The 17216-nt window shown below is 41.0% G+C and overlaps 1 protein-coding gene across 1 annotated transcript in view; it reads left to right on the forward strand.

The window, feature by feature from the left end:
• F13a1 (coagulation factor XIII A chain) overlaps positions 1 to 17216 on the forward strand; it is a 145069-nt gene that overhangs the window by 82302 nt on the left and 45551 nt on the right. The window contains exon 9 of the mRNA XM_075969890.1: positions 16668 to 16771. Within this exon, the coding sequence (XP_075826005.1) occupies positions 16668 to 16771 (104 nt within the window). The remainder of the gene's footprint in view (positions 1 to 16667; positions 16772 to 17216) is intronic.

Below are 17216 nucleotides of genomic sequence, written 5' to 3' on the forward strand. Positions count from 1 at the left end.
ACAAAGGTCCCAGTCAGTAAGTGTCAGATTGAATTGCAACCACATGGACCTAAGCAACCCTCATTATCTAGCACATTTTCATCACTCCCAAAAGAAACCTTCTCATTCCTCCAGCCACTGACAGCTGCTAAGTTTTTCTGTTCTGTGGAGGTGCCTGGTATGGACATTTCATGTTCATGGAATCATACACTGTGTGGCCTTTTATACTGATTCCCTCCACAGATAATGCTTCTCATGGCTCATCCATGTTGGATTACATGCTAAGACGTACTCTTTTTAACTGATGAATGCATCAGTTAAAATGTCTGTGGACAAAGCACATTTGATTTAGCTCTTCATCAGGTGTGCTTTGGAATTACACTAGGGCCTTCTATGAATAACCCATGCTGATCACCACGTAAGCGTCTTTGTGAGAGCATATGTTTCTAGTTCTCTTAGAATCAACATAGTTAGCATGGTTTGGTCATATGGTAACATTATGTCTAACTGTTCGAGAAACTGACAAACTTATCTCCAAATCAGTCCCACTGTTTTACATTCTTACCAATAGAACACAAGGGTTCCAACTTCTCCACATCTTTGCCAAAATGATGGTTTTCATGGGTTTGGTTTGGTTTTTAAATTGTTCCAGCCATCCTAGTGAGAATGAAAGGGTATGGTAGATTTTAATATCCGTTCCTCTGTGGAATGATGATGTTGAATGACTTTTCTATTTTACTGTTCGTGTATAATTTTTGGCAAAAATAGTCATTTAAACCCCTGTTCAGTTTTAAAATTGGGTTGTCAATCACTGTATTATAACTGTAGTTGCTTGTCCTGGATGCAAATAAGCATTTCTCTAATCTCTGGGCTGTCTCTTTCATGTCATTAATGGTCTATTTAAAAGCAAAAAAATAAGTGTTTATTAAAGCCATCTTATATTTTTCTCTTTGGTTGCTTATACTTTATTATCATATGTAAGAGATCATACAGTTCAAGATCAGAAATATTTACCCCTCTTTATCTTTTTGAGTTTTCTAAGTTTAGATCTTATAACTGAATCTAGGACCCAATTTAAATTAACTTCTACTCAGTGGGAAGGGAAAAGAAAAAGTAAGAGGAAAGTTCAGAAGAGTTGCTTCTAGCTGTTATAGAAAAACCAGGCTATGGGTAGAACTCTTTATACCAAGTGATCACTGAGTCAAAAGAATAAGAACAAACCCCAACTTTAGAACTTTTCAAGAAGTGTCTAAAACAGCATAATAATGACAATGGGAGTAGAAGGAGCTTTGAGGGCGTTCAACCCTGTCTCTTCTCTTTGCTGAACTAGTTCTAGGCTGTATACATTCACAGCTACTGGGGCTGCTTTCCAGACTGCCATGGAGATTGGCAGAGGTGGGTGGAAAAAAAAAGAACCACAAAGATCAGGGCACTTACCAAGACTGACATGATTTTCTTGAATAAATATTGTTTAGCTTGTTGTAAGTCCCTTGTTCATTACTGGAATTCTAGAAGAGTTGCTCCGTTTCTCTCCCTGACATTATTATTGCCATTCTGCCATTGTGGAAATGCTTCCCAAAGTGTATTCTTGTAATTGTTTTTTTTAATGTGCATAGGTATTTTTTCCGACATGTATGACTTTGGACCCCATCCTGCCTAGTGTTCACAGAAACCCGAAGAAGCCACCATATTCCCTGGGACCAAAGTTACAGATAGATAGCTATGAATTGTCATATAATATAGATGTGGGAAACTAAACCCAGGTCGTCTGGAGAGCAGCCAGTGCTTTTAACCACTGAGATCTCTTCAGCCTAACACTCCTTAAGTGGATCCAAATGAAGGAATCCACCAGACCCTCAAAGGGGCTATATTTTATGGGGATATTTTTAGCATCTAATTTAGTCTTCTTACATATATATCTTGAAATATGTAATGCACAGTAATGAGTCACTTAATGAGGAGGATGCCTTCTGGGAAATACATTATCAGGTTATTGCGTTATTCAGATATCATGGAGCACACTTACACAAGCAGAGACACTACAGGCCAGCCAGTTAAATTGGCCTTGTAAAGCCATCAGGACATGGTGGATGTGGTCTGCATGTGCCGCTGGTGTGACGCAGTATACCACTTAACAGTAAACTTCGACTCCTTTTATTTATTCTTTGAGATGGCCAGGGAGACATTGGAGGCCTTCTCTCTGACAGCCTTCTTAGATCCACCTTTCAACTTCATTTATGTATTTATTGGGTTTTTGAGACAGGGTTTCTCTGTAACTTTGGAGCTTGTCCTGGAAGTAGCTCATGTAAACCAGGCTGGCCTTGAACTCACAGAGATCCACCTGCTTCTGCCTCATAGGGTTAGTGAATAACTTGAAAGAGAGGGGGTAGAAGAAAAATTTTAAAAGCCAGATGTTGGGAAAGATTCCTGCAAATGGTGTTGAGATTAAAGGTGTGTGCCACCACTGCCCAGCCCTCTTTTTTATTTATAATAACTCACTAAGTCCATTTACTAAGTCCATTGTATACTCATGCGCATGGGGCACCACCCATTGGTGCATGGACAGTTTCACAGCGGCTCCATCCCCAGACAAAACTGATTCTCCAATCCTCAGCAGCCATCAATTCCTTCTGAGCTACTCAAGAGCCACTTTCCCCATTTCTATTGGAATGTTGACTGGCTTGGGCATCTCTTGTGAAGGCAGTCATGGCTGCTATGACTTCACAAGGACCCCTACCGTATCATGTTGAGAAGACACCATTTGCAGAAATCTTTCCCAACATCTGGCTTTTAAATTTTTTCCTCTACCCCCTCTCTTTCAAGTTGTTCCCTGACCCTATGAGGTAGGGAGTATGATGTAGATGTCCCATTTAGGTTTGAGAACTCCATAGTCTCTGTTCTTGGTCCACTTGTGACTTTCTGTGTCAATTGCCATCCTCTATCAAGAGAGGCTTCTCTGATGAGGGCTGAGAGTTATATTAATTGGGTACAAAGGAAAGTATTTAGAATGCAGTTTTATACTGTGCACATTAAACAAAATAATAGTAGTTCTCCTTTAGGAGCCTGTAGCCATAGGTTCTCTGTCGATTGTCCAATGCCAAGCATAAATTCTGCACTGTGGAGCAGGCCTTAAGACATTGGCTCACTTCTGCAATGGCCCCTTCTAGTTTCCTGGATTCTTCCAGTACTCAAGCGAAACAAAAACATATAAATATGAAAAGCTAAGGTCCACCTGTGAGAAAGAGCACTCCATGTTAATCTCTCTGGGTCTGGGTTACCACACAATATAATTTTTTCCAGTTCCTATGTATTTAAACTTTGTAAATCAATAGAAGTATACTCTGATGTAATGTTTAAGATATGGTACAAAAAAATACATAGATCAGTAACCTAATTGTCACATACGGTGTGCACAGTAGCATGTACTAAGCTTTGAGGGATAGGCAACATGGGAAGTTGCTTTATCATGGTGTCCCCCCCCCCCAGCAGGTGAGAAAGACAGTGTCGTAACACAGGACATCACTGTGACACAGTAACTTTAGCTCAACTTTAGTTATATGTGATTATTACACATGGAATTCCCCATCAATCAAAACATTGTTATGACACATGACTATATAATACATATGACTTTGCGTCTTCATTCCTCCTATATACCATTAGGTATTACACTGAGGTTTTAGAAATTGTGTATTCATAAATATGTCTACAGGTTCCATGTTAATATGGTAAATAAATGTTAGAGAGGGAGATTTTGTCTGGGGGAGGGTACTGGTCTTTAACATTTCTAGAATATCACATTAGATATCTTCTTCTCACTACCATCCTGCTGGGATATCTCCAATGAACACTTGAGTGTATGTTCTAATATCTTGTCTGAGAGTGGACAAATAGGATTGCTGTACTTATTGTATTTATTAGTCAGAATGAGAAAAAAAGTGGGGTATCATCTATGGGGGAAAAAAAACACATGCTAAGATATTTTTGTAAGGAGATTCCAGGCTGTGGTTTATCCTGAATTCTGTCTAAGAGAGATGCACCATCTACACCATTCCTAGTTACCAAAAATTAAAAAAAAAGAAATTCAAAAATAAAAAAAAAGAAATTAATAAAATACATATCATCAAGGCTAATTTAATTAACTAGTTAATAAGATAGCTTTAAACTTTAAAAATAAAAGATATCCTGTACCAGGGCCCAGTAAGATAAATGTACTGTTACCCTCTCATGAAAGAAACTTCTCTTTGTAATAGACAGAAAGCATTACAGAGAACCATGTCTGGTCAAAATGCAGAGAACAAGAGACCATGGGTGCCCAAGCCTAACTGTTCCATTTGCAACACTACTACTGCACCTAAGTCTCAAGAAGCACAGCAGAAGAGGGATCAGAAAGACTGTAGTCATCAGAGAATCAGAAAATCTGCTATGAGATTGTGTCTCCTAGAGATGGCAGAGAAGCTACATCCATGATGCCTCCCTCACCAATGCGACTGCCTAAAGATGACCAGAGAAAAGCTAACACCAATAGCCATGCCAACATGGAAGAGGGGAATCTGACAAGGCCCCATCTTTACACAGAAAACTACAGGTAGCTAAGGAACGCAGAGAACAGGAGAAATGCTTATCTAACACTAAGTGGTCAGCTCTAAAATCATATACATATAAGTAATATTAAATTAATTGAGCGGGTTGCATACACACACATACACATGTACACAATTAAAGGAAAGGAGACTATGATTTTGAGAGGGAAAATGAAGGGTTATGGAGGATAGTTTGATGAGAGGGAAGATATGATTATATTTTAATGTTTTAGAAATTAAAGAGAAAAAGTAATCCTTTAAAAAGTACAAGATAAGAGCTATCATCTCTAAAATATTTATTCATAGACATCTCGATAATGTAAAATAAGAACTTTGGAACCTACTGAGACTGTTGTCGGAATGTTTGTAATCCTTTCTCATAATTATGGGAAAACTTGGGCTGAATTTATTATAGAAAGTTTTTATACATTAGAGTTCTACAAATGCAGATCTTCAAAAATCCAATCTTTTCTTCATTTTCAGGCAGGAAGGCAATTTCTAACTTGCTAGCCTAGAAAGCATGATGAAGTGATCAGGGTCTCATTTTCAATATGAATCTGGCGGGGTTGGGGGCGGGTGGCTTCTGCTCACGGTGACAAATACAAGTCAACATGAATGGGTGCCGCTTATTTGAACACTCTGAGCTTTGTTTTTATTGGGTTGTTTTTCATTTTAAAAATACACAAAAGTGCTGAAAGAAGAAAAAAAGATATCTGTGTGATCATTCCCTAATTTTCTGAAAATTTCTTTTATTCAAGCAAAATTTTCCCAATAAATGGTCAAGTTAGCCGAGTTACATCTCCAATGTACCTCGAAGATAGAGTGGAATAGAACTGGTGGAGGGCATATTCCCAGATGACCTGTTGAATAGACTCAGATTAAGTACTGCTTTTTCTGTAAAGCAGTTGCGTTCCAGACTATTGTTTAGTCCGTGTTTCCTATAGGAGCCACACTGTTATTTAGAGTCAGTGTCCTTCCTCTTTGATTGCAGTATTTGATGGGTAATGCGTGTCTGTGCCAGGGAAGCTGTTAATGATTTGGGTAAATACACTAGTTTTGTGTTGGGCATCACAACACATCCCAAAGTCCACTCCCATATGCACCTTCTCCCTACCTGTATCTCATGTGACTCAAGAGAGTATATTAAAATGAACTTGCCAATGAGAGGAATAGAATCCCTTGCCTTCAGTACAAATTAGAATAAGCTCCTTCGTTACTTATCATTTTTCTTGATGGATAATTGGCGTCTTTCATGGCATCCTTCACCAATCTCCCGCTGAGCATCATCACACAAATTAACAGGGATGGTTCAAGGGGTTCCTAACTGGAAAGAACTAAGGCAACCATGCTTTAAAAAGAGGGGCGAGCTGGCTGGTTTCTGCCTCATCAAACCTCTAGTCTTTGACATGACTCGGGAGTATCGAGGTACTCCTTCCCAGTTTCAGCACTTTGGCAGCCCTAGCAGAGAGCAGCTGCATTCTGAAGGAATCCATTGCTCCCAGCCCCCTGCTTCATAAATTATTCCCCAGCCTATCTCTGAACAATTTCATTTCGCCATCTCTCATCATCATATTTCCTTAATGGTCAGGGTTTTCCTCAATCTCAACTTTCATTTTCACTTTGAAGTGTCTCGTTTGATAATTCTGAGTCCACCAATTTGATCCCACTTGTTGCTCCCAATTCCCACCCTCTCCATCCCAATCCCATCCGGTTCCCACTGCCACATTCCACGCATGCTGTCATTATTGTCCCCCCCCCCTCCTCAGGACTGTATTGGAAAATCAGCAGACCCAGGGATCTTGGGCTAGCTCCATCTGCCACCCAAACACAGATAATATGCAAGGCATCCCTGTGCCTGCCTTTCAGCTGCTACCAGTTTTGCAAATGAAAGAATTCTAAACATTTGGCTTACAGTTGAAACTGCTCCAAGATCTCCCTCAGAGGGCTTTCTCTGCATCTAATTTGTGCTCCGGTGCAGCTTTATAAAGAAATACAAACAAATTATTAGCTTCTTTCTTCTCTTTTAAGAACTCTTCCTGTGGAACTTTTCTGGACAGATTATAACTGTGTTGCTTTGTTTGGGTATTTAAACAATTAGCCAAGGCTATTAGGGGGTAATTAAAGAGTTAGCCAAGGCTATTGGGGGTAATTAAAGAGTTAGTCAAGGCTATTAGGAAGGGGATTATACCATTAGCCAAGGCTGTAAACTAATTAAACAATTAGCCAAGGCTTTGTGATGTTTCAATAGTTAGACAAGGCTAGGAATGTTTCAGCTCCTAGCCAAGGTAGAGGTTTGTTTGCCTAAAGTCACTACTTGGTTTTCTTTGAACCCAAAACACACGCATCCAGGAAGTCGATCTTGGTCTCAGATACATTCTCTGTCCTCCATTCCATGGGCTCCTGCACCTCTGGACAGGATTATCCTGGTGATGGGCCTAAGGCAGACCTTGAACCATGCTTTAACTTCTGATAAAAAAAAATAGTCATTTTGGGCTGATGAGATGGCTGAATAGGTAAAGGCACTTGCCACCAAACCTAGCAACTTGTTTATTCCCCGGAATCTGAATGGTGAAGGGAGAGAACTGACCTCTGCAGTTTCCTCAAATCTCTAGTGGTCTTGGGTAGGCACACAGAAAGAAAGAAAGAAAGAAAGAAAGAAAGAAAGAAAGAAAGAAAGAAAGAAAGAAAGAAAGAAAGAAAGAAAGAAGGAAAGAAGGAAAGAAAGAAGAAAGAGAGAAGGGGAGGGAGGGAGGAAGGGAGGGAGGGAGAGAGGAAGGGAGGGAGGGAGGAAAGAAGGAGGGAGAGAGGAAGGGGAAGGGAGGAAGGAAAAAAGAAAGAAAAAGGAAAAAGAAAAAGAAAGAAAATTTAAAATAATATTAATATTCATTTCTGGAAGGAAAGGTAAGGCATGCTTATCATCAAAATTTTTAAAATATTGCAAAAATGTGCAAAAGCAAGGGTCACCCTTTTCTAACTACTCAGAACATTGCTAATATTTTTTAACATTCTTTCATGTCTATGTATATTGCATGTATTTTTATTGCTGCATAGTGAAGTTTCACAAACTTATCAGCTTTAACCAACATGTATTTGCCATCAAGCAGTTTTTGTGGATTGAAAATCTGACACAGGTTGGGTGGAGCATTTGCTTGGATCTCAAATGGGCACTTAGACTGTTGGCTGGGGCTGTTGTCCAGTCTGATGCTGAAGGTCCTCTCCAAGCTCATCCAGACAATGACAATGAGCACGTACCATCCATGGCCCTGAAGCATTTCTTCTGAACATGCGTATACCACAGACTTTATTCCTGCCTGCTTCAGGTTTAAAAATATTTGGTCACTTCTTGGACAGCTTAGGTTGTTGTAGTTTTCAGTTTTCCATTCAGGTAAATCAATCTTTCTTTCTTTTTTTCTTTCTCTTCCTTTTTCAAGACAGGGTTTCTTTGTGAAACAGCCTTAGCTGTTCTGGAACTAGCTCTGTAGACCAGGATGGCCTTGAACACACAGAAATCTGCCTGTCTCTGTCTCTCAAGTGCTGGGATTAAAGGTGTGTGCCACTACCACCTGGCTGAAACCATGAATCTTTTATTGTTATTACTATTATTGTTGTTGCTACCAAACATTCATTGTCTGAAACAATGTGGTGTGACATTCCTACATAGGCAACAATGTATTTTGATCATGTCCCCCATTTGTTACGTGTTCCCTCTCTCCCTTTCTCTTTTTCTATACTATGTTCGACTTTTACTTTTATGTTCTTTTCCTCCCACATTCCCAGTAAGAGGAAAACTGGGCAATGTTTATCTCTCTTAGGCTGGCTTATTTCACTCAATGCGATCATCTTCAGTTTCCCTGCAAAGAACCTGATTTTTCTTCCTTTGTAGCTAAATAAAACTATGCTATCGGGCAGGGTATAGCTCAGCAACAGAGCATTTACCTAGCACGTTCATGACCCCAAGTTTGATCCCCAGCAGGGCAAGCAACAAGTAAATAAAACGAGAAACTATTGTGTATAACACCTTGCAGATAGCCTCACAGTTCTGATGACCAGTAAAGTGGCCCTCCATCAAAGGTTTCGCTTTCCATGAATCTCGAAAATTAAGTGGAAAACTCCAGATATAAACAATTTAGAGTTACAAATATTTCTTCTTTTTACCTTGTAAGGTGTGTGTCCATATGTGTATCTGCAAAGGGATGTGTGCACATGAGTAGAGTATCTTCAGAGTCCCGAAGACTCCATTTGATTCCCTGGAGTTCAAGTTATAGATGGTTACAGGAGGCATCTAATGGATCTTCTACAAGGGCAGCAAGTCCTCTTAATGGTTGACCTATCTCTCCAGTCCCTGCAATTCATAATTTTTAAATTCTGTGTTATTCAGAGAAACATCATGAAATTCCATACCACTCTGCTCCGCCCCAGCCAGGATATAAAGGACCACATTCATACAAATATTGTTGGCAGTATATTTTTATATGTGTCCTGTTGAAATATTTCATCCTAGGTATGACAAGATAGGAAAAACTACAGTCTATGTCAGGTTTGGCATTATCTGCAGTTTTAGTTATTGCTTAGAACATATGCCTGGTGAATAAGAGGACCATCTGCGCCCAGCTCCTCCTGGGTGTAGACCTAGTTCCAGTGGGGAGAGCATGGGGAAGGGCAAAGCAAACAGAACCTTAGAAGCAGATTCATGTGTGTTACTGCATTACTCAGCACAGCATCCAGGAAATGGGGCCAGCCTTGATGCCAATCAGACGATGAATGGATAAGAACAGAGGGCTGCATATACAAAATGGAGTTTTATTCAGCCATTACGAAAAATGCAATCACGACATTTACAGGAAAGAATGGATAAAACTAGCAATTATTATATTAAGCAAAGTAACTCCAATTCAGAAATATAAATGCCTCGTTTTCTCTCATGTTAAGATCCTAGAGTTTAAAATAATCCTACATTTTAAGTCATATATATGTGGAGGGTATAGGTCATAAAACGAGAAAGGGGGCTGTGAAAGGACTAAGGGAAGGCTGGGTAAGGAGGAAGGGGCAACAGCATGCATACCACATAGAAGCTGAGTGGGGCTCCTGGGGGGAGGAAAACAGAGAGAGGGTGAACACGGAGGGAAGTGGGGGAGGATCAATGAAATAAATATATGAGAATACCACAATAAAGCCCAATGTTTTAAATGCTAATTTGCAAAGAATGGATTCACACCCTCTACAAATCCATGGCAAAATTGTAAGATGAGAACAGAAAGACTTAGGGAGATAACTGGACAGAGAAGGCTTAAGATGAGAAGCAGCGTATTGGGAATCTGTTAACAACTGGGGAGTTAACAACTGGAGGCAATCAATTCAGGATGCACAAGTGCTTCAGATCCACGGTGCAGCAGAGTGGCTCGAGTTAGTAATAATGCATTGTATGCCATGCAATTACTGTGAGAGTGTATTGCAAATGTTGGCATCTACAACAGGAACATACATTTAAAAAAAATCAAACTTGGAGCTGGAAAGATGGCTCAGTACTCAAGAGAAGGTGCAGCCATGTCAGGCAGCTCACAACCGCCCAAAATCTCACCTCTAGGGGATCCTACACCCAATTCTGAGTGTTTCAGGCATCACACTTGCATGTACAAACCCATTCATACACATGCGTATACATATTCATATATATATACATGTAAATTTTTACAGAGCTGGAGCCATGCCTCAGCCGTTAAGAGCACTGACTGCTTTTCCAATAGACCTGGGTTTGAACCCAGCAACTACATGTTGGCTAAAAATAGTGTCTGTAACTCTAGCTACAGGGAATATACCAGGCACACATGGGGTGCATAGACATACATGTAGAGAAAACATATACACATAAAAGTAAAATAAAAATTTAAAACCTAAAAGTATATTTGAAATCACATTAGATACCACAAATGTATATTCAATGGGTAGTATTTTTTATTATCATTATTTGATGATTTAAAATAAATAAAAGGAAATGTTAGTAGAAATCTATCAGGCTAAAAGGAAAAGATACCATTTGGAAATATCAATCCTCAGAAATGTGTGTAAATTGCATCCAAAAAAAAAAAGTAGTTGATAACAGCCAGAAACAAGTTTTTCCCCTTTCCACTAAGTACCTCAATCAACCATCTAAATATTTTAAATAAATAAATTTCTATAACTATTGCCTCTTTCATGGGGAGATCTAGGATAGAGCAAACCAGTGTGTATGCTGGATGGAGAACTCTCTCGCTGCTTTTGCATCTGTCCAGAGTAAAGAAAACCACATTGTGAACGGAGTGTCCATGTCTGTATAGGGAGCTTCCTCTCCTACTGCTCATGGCCAGCTGACTGCTAAACCATTGGCCTGCCACACACTGCCAAAACCCAACCACAGGAATACAATTTCCAAACAGTCTCCCTAGCCTGCAAGTGCCTCCACCTGTGAGGTGTTCCCTTTCCATACACAGACAGCATCTTAGCAGTTAGTGAAACTGGAAGCCAGATCTCATGGGTAAGCAATTAAGTGATAGACTGAGAGGCAACTTTCCCCACCTCCTGGCCATTTGAAAAGAAATATTATCTTCAAAGAAACGTCTTTGCCTGAGATCTGAACTGCCGAGAGTATTTTTCTTTTCCCAGGCTAACCTTGCCAAGGAGATATGCATTTAAATAAGGATAATTTTGATCCTATTCATCTAGTGGGGACAGGTAGAGTCATAGAAGCCCGGTACTGCCCACTCTGCCCTGGAAAAGTCTTTTTGCTGTCTTTCCTGGTCCTTCTGCCTCTCTTCTGGAGCTAGACAGGCAAGGTGCCACACACCCAGTGAACTTCCTGAGACAGAGGTTGTTGTCTGATGGGATCCTACCTCCTGCTCCTGCTCCGAGACCACATACTATGGCCATTATCACATCCTCACTGCCCTGGAGACCTGGTATAGTGTCCCACACTTGTTCCACAGATTGCTCCTGGCCTCTGCCTCTTGACCCCTGTTATTTGAGCCCCTTCTTCCCACTTCCTATCCACTGGCCCTTTCTAAACTAGAAGAAGGAAGTAGATAGGAAGTAGGAGTATATCAGTCACCCCTAATGTTAAATACTCAAAGCAGTCTTCCTTGTGTTGCGTTATATAACAGTCACCCCAACCCCAACCTCGCGCGTCCCTTTTCTCTTCTGGAATACAGTACTACTCTCTGCCCCATCTTAACCAATGGGATTTCGCCTCACTCTACTACCCATGAACATCCCAGCCATCTCTTTATCAAATCCCAGTAATCACATGTATGAACAAAAATGACTCTGGGAAGTTAACTCCTGCATTTCCCATAGGCAAGCAAGCGCCTGGAGTCCAGATGGAGCTGATCACCCCCAATCCCCACCACTGCCAATATAAACTTTTGCTCTTTGCTTCTTCACTCTGTCAGAACTTAAGTCTTCCTTGGGGCTTGGGACATAGCTCAGTCGGTAGAATACTCACCTAGCATGCATGGAGCCCTGGCTTCAATCCCCAGCTGCAATGACACTGGCTTGTTGTCCCAGCCTTCCAGAGGTGAGGGTGGATCAGAAGTTCAGGGTAATTCTCAGCTATCGAGAGCTTGCCGAGGCACTGGAGTTGGGGTTTCTACCTCCCGTGGTAATGATCTCTTTGTGGTAGATATACTTCATTAGAACTTTGTAGAGTGCTGTAGCATTCTTGTGTGGATAGGGACTCTGCCCAATCTGAAGACCCATCCCACTACCCCTCTTCCACAAACACCAGTTTGCAAATTTTGCTCTACTTCTCAAATTATTCCTAACTTCTAATAAGAACAAAGCACAGACATTAATTTGTTTCAGAATGTCCACAATTTTTTCCTTACCCATAGTACAGCTCAGTACTTAGGAGCATTGACTACAAAGCTCTACCATTGATAGCCTATGTAATCTAAGGCTAGGTTCCCTTCAGTCTCCTCCCTTGTAAAAGGGGTGGGAAGGAGTTACAGGAAGGGGTAGTTATGATAGAATTCACAGGGTTCAGGGTCTATCAGGTGCGTTAAGATACATAAAGTTTTTTAGGATGTTGGAATGTTAGGGGTGATCGTTAGTTGTCCCCCAACTCTGATAGGTTTTTTTTTTCAGGTGTTTTATTTATTTATTTATTAAAGATTTCTGTCTCTTCCCTGCCACCGCCTCCCATATCCCTCCCCCTCCCCCAATCAACTCCCCCTCTCTTATCAGCCCAAAGAGCAGACCGGTTTCCCTGCCCTGTGGGGAGTCCAAGGACCTCCCACCTCCTTTCAGGTCTAGTAAGGTGAACATCCAAACAGCCTAGGCTCCCACAAAGCCAGTACGTGCAGTAGGATCAAAACCCAGTGCCATTGTTCTTGACTTTTCAGCAATCCTCATTGTCTGCTATGTTCAGTGAGTCCGGTTTTATCCCATGCTTTTTCAGACCCACGCCAGCTGGCCTTGGTGAGTTCCCGATAGAACATCCCCATTGTCTCAGTGTGTGGGTGTACCCCTCGCGGTCCTGAGTTCCTTGCTCGTGCTCTCTCTCCTTCTGCTCCTGATTTGGACCTTGGGGTTGTAGTCTGGTGCTCCAATGTGGGACTCTGTCTCTGTCTCCTTTCATAGCCTGATGAAGGTTAATATCCAGGAGGATGTCTATATGTTTTTCTTTGTGTTCACCTTCTTATTTAGCTTCTTTAGGATCATGAATTATAGGCTCAATGTCCTTTATTTATGGCTAGAAGCCAAATATGAGTGAGTACATCCCATATTCTTCTTTTTGGGTCTGGCTTACCTCACTCAGGATAGTGTTTTCTATTTCCGTTCATTTGCATGCAAAATTCAAGAACTCATTGTTTTTTACTTCTGAGTAGTACTCTAATATGCATATATTTCATACTTTCTTCATCTATTCTTCCATTGAAGGGCATCTAGGTTGTTTCCAGGTTCTGGCTATTACAAACAATGCTGCTATGAACATAGTTGAGCATATACTTTTGTTGTATGATAGGGCGTCTCTTGGGTATATTCCCAAGAGTGGCATTGCTGGGTCCAGGGGTCAACTCTGATAGGTTTATAGTGCCCCAGACATACTATGGTCACTGCTTTCTGCCTTCTGACTTGTCATCAAGGCCCTGAGACCAGCTGTCTGTCACTCAGTGATCCTAAGCCCCACCCCAGTGAATTTCTATTTCAGCACATGTCACTTTCATTAATTATGTTTAAAAACCTGAGTTCCTTCGCTTGAGCATTTACATAACCCTATTCTAAATACTTTATTCTAAATAATTTATTCTCTTAATTAAACTTTACCATAAATATAAAACATGTTTTAATCAGTGGCAAATGGTATGTATGTTGTTATTCCTTGTAGATTGTGAGGTTCTTTATGAGAGATTCTACAATTTATATCCTGATCATCTTTGACTTTTCAGCACTCAGAACAGTATTCTGTGAATAGCGTGTATGTGATTAGGTTAGAATCTCTTCATCGACCCAATTAGAAATACCTAGAATTGAGAGAGAGACATGTACAAACTACTGACATTGAGGGCATTCCAGGAAGATGGATGATGGCTGGGTCTGAAACCCTCAGCGCTATAAACAGAGGCTGCAGTAGCCAGCATTAAATCCTGAGCACTGTCTGAGCATTTTCTACAGTGCTCACAGGTTAATGTGCTCTCTTTTGATTCTCTATTGTCATATAATCCCAGGTCTTTCCAAGGACATAATAATACAATTCATGATGACATTTCATTCTGTGCTCTTGTTTCAAGGGGTCATATGCAAGGTTCTGGGGAGTTTTAAAAGGCCTTACCTCAAGGGGTGCCTGCTTTTGGTGAAGCGTAAAGAGACACTTACCCTGGTGACCTTTTCTTCTCATTGAACAGCAAATGCAAATTGCTACAGATTTAGAGAATTACAATCAGTAGCTAAGGTTACCATTTCTTTTTTTAGTCCTCATTGTATTTTTCTGTTTTTTCCATGTTTTTATTTAGTTAATTTACATACCAACCACAGTTTCCCCTCCCTCCTCTCCTCCTGTTCCCTCCCCCAATCTCCCTTCTACCACCACCATCTACTCCTCCTCTGTCTCCATTCAGAAGGGTTAAGGGCCTTCTATAACATATCAAGTTGAGACTAGACCAAGTTTCTCCCCCTTGTATCAAGGCTGAGCAAGGCATCCCACCAGAGGAAATAGGTTCCAGAGGGCCAGCTAATGCATTGAGATCAGGTCCTGGCCCCACTGCTAGGATCCCCACAAACAGACAAAGCTATACAACTGTTATTCACATGCAGAGGGCATAGCTCAGTCCTATGCCAGCTCCATAGCTGTCAGTCTGGAGTTGACGAGCTCCCACAAGCTCAGGTCAGCTGTCTCTAAAGGTTCCCTGTCATGATCTTGACACCCAATTCTCATATAATCCCTCTTCGCTCTCTGCAATTGGACTCATGGAGCTTGGCCCAGTGCTTGGTTATGGGTCTCTATATCTGCTTCCATTGGTTACTGGATAAAGGCTCTTCGACGACATTTAGGGTAGTCACCAATCAGATTACAAGGGAAGACCAGTTCAGGCACCTTCTTCACTACTGCTAGGAGTCTTAGCTGGGGTCATCCTTTAGGTTTCTGGAAGTTTCCATGGCACTAGGTTCTTCCCTAACCATATAATGGCCCCTTCTATCAAGATATCTCTTTCATTACTTTTCCTCTTCATTCTGCCCTCAACTGGTCCATCTCAGTTCCTTATGTTCCCCTGCCCCCAACCCCCCCTTACCTCCTCACCTCACCCCCAACCCCAGTTTACTCTAGAGATCTAATCTATTTCCTCTTCCCAGGAAAATCCAAGAGTCACTTTTATGGTCCTCCTTGTTATCTAGCTTCTCTGGGGCTATGGATTGTAAACTAGGTATCCTTTGCTTTACAGCTAATATCCACTTATGAATAAATACATAGCTAGTGTTTGTTTCTCTGGATCTGGGTTACCACACACAGGATGATTTTTTTTCTAGTTTTATCCTTTTGCCTGTATATTTTATGATGTCATTTTTTTCCACTGAGTAATACTCCATTGGGTAAATATACCACATTTCTTTATCCATTCTTCTGTTGAGGGGTCTCTCAATTGTTTCCAGGTTCTGGCTGTTATTAATAACTCTGCTATGAACATAGTTGAGCATGTATCCATGTGGTATGACTGAGCATTCTTTAGGTATATGCCCAAGAGTGATATTGCTGGGCCTTGAGGTAGATTGATTCTGAGAAACTGCCATACTGATTTCAAGTTTGTACTCCCATCATCAGTGAAAGAATGCCCCCCTACTCCACAACTTCTCCAACATAGGCTGTCATTAGGGTTTTTGATCTTAGCCACTCTGACAGTAGTAAGGTGGTATCTCAGAGTCATTTTGATTTGCATTTTCCTGGTAGCTAAAGATGTTGAACAATTCTTTGAGTGCATCTCAGTCATTTGATATTCTTCTATTGTTTAAATCTTTACCCCATTTTTAATGGGATTAGTTGGTATTTCGATGTCTAATTTCTTGAGTCCCCTGTCAGATATGGGGTTAGTGAAGATCTTTTGATACAGAATGCATCAAATGGTGGGAATGTGAGTCAAATAATCCCAAGCCAACTCTGAGTAGAGTATTCTAAGGTTTTTCTTTATTAAAAGGGAACTCATGGATCACAGCGAGGAAATAGGAATGGGGTCCAACATCCAGGTATGGCTCGGGGAAGAAGAAAGGCGGAGCAGGGGGGACCACGGCTTTGTGGGAGCCACTGTTATGCCCCAACCTGGTCCAGCCTTTTAAGGCCACTGGCATTTCTTTCCTGCCTTTGAACATTGTAAGCTCTGTCTCAAAGGATGGTTTAGATCAAAACTATTACATTATCTCTGGATGATCTTGAAACCAATTTTAGCAGAGGAAAGCAATAACCAGTCATGTCAGGGACCCCAAATGATGTGCTATAATCTCAAATCAGAGACGCAGGCAATCTCCAAAGCCCTCAGATTTAGTTTGATCTACCCTAGTGATCACAGCACAGAATGGAGGTGACTCTGAATGCTTAGATACCAGGGTATTATGGGAAGTGTAACCTCATCAGGGTTATCTTCTTAGGAACTACCACTGTTGGAATGAAGCTTGGATGACAAGGCCTGACCTTCCTGTAGGATTCGGAGGCTGGCAAGCTGTGGACAGCACACCCCAGGAAAACAGTGATGGTAAGCCTGCCTCTTCCCTATTCACCCCACTGCTCACCTCGGTGTGTGGGTCGCACACTCGTTAGGAACCAACCCTAGAAATGTGCTTGCTGGGCATGCATACAGAATTCAATGCCTGTCAATCAAGTCTCACTTCATTTCAATAGTCCGCTTTACCCTGATTGTTCTACAACTTTTGGGAAAGGAATATAACTTATATAACTCATCTAATCTTGCTTTGATAAGCAGTTTTGAAGACAGGGCAAAGAAAATATATCTGGGTAAGCACTTTTACTAGGCTATAAAATATGACTTCAGCCCTCACTGATCCACAATGATGAAGTGATAAAAGGCAAGAGAAAAAAATAAAAGTTGAAAGATAATTATAAATTACTTATTAAATTGTTCTTCCAAAGGCTGATGTCTTAGGTTCTCTGGTCTCTTTCAAACCTTGAGTGGGTAGATG

Source organism: Microtus pennsylvanicus, chromosome 4 (genome assembly GCF_037038515.1).
Source record: "Microtus pennsylvanicus isolate mMicPen1 chromosome 4, mMicPen1.hap1, whole genome shotgun sequence".
NCBI classification, from domain to species: domain Eukaryota; kingdom Metazoa; phylum Chordata; class Mammalia; order Rodentia; family Cricetidae; genus Microtus; species Microtus pennsylvanicus.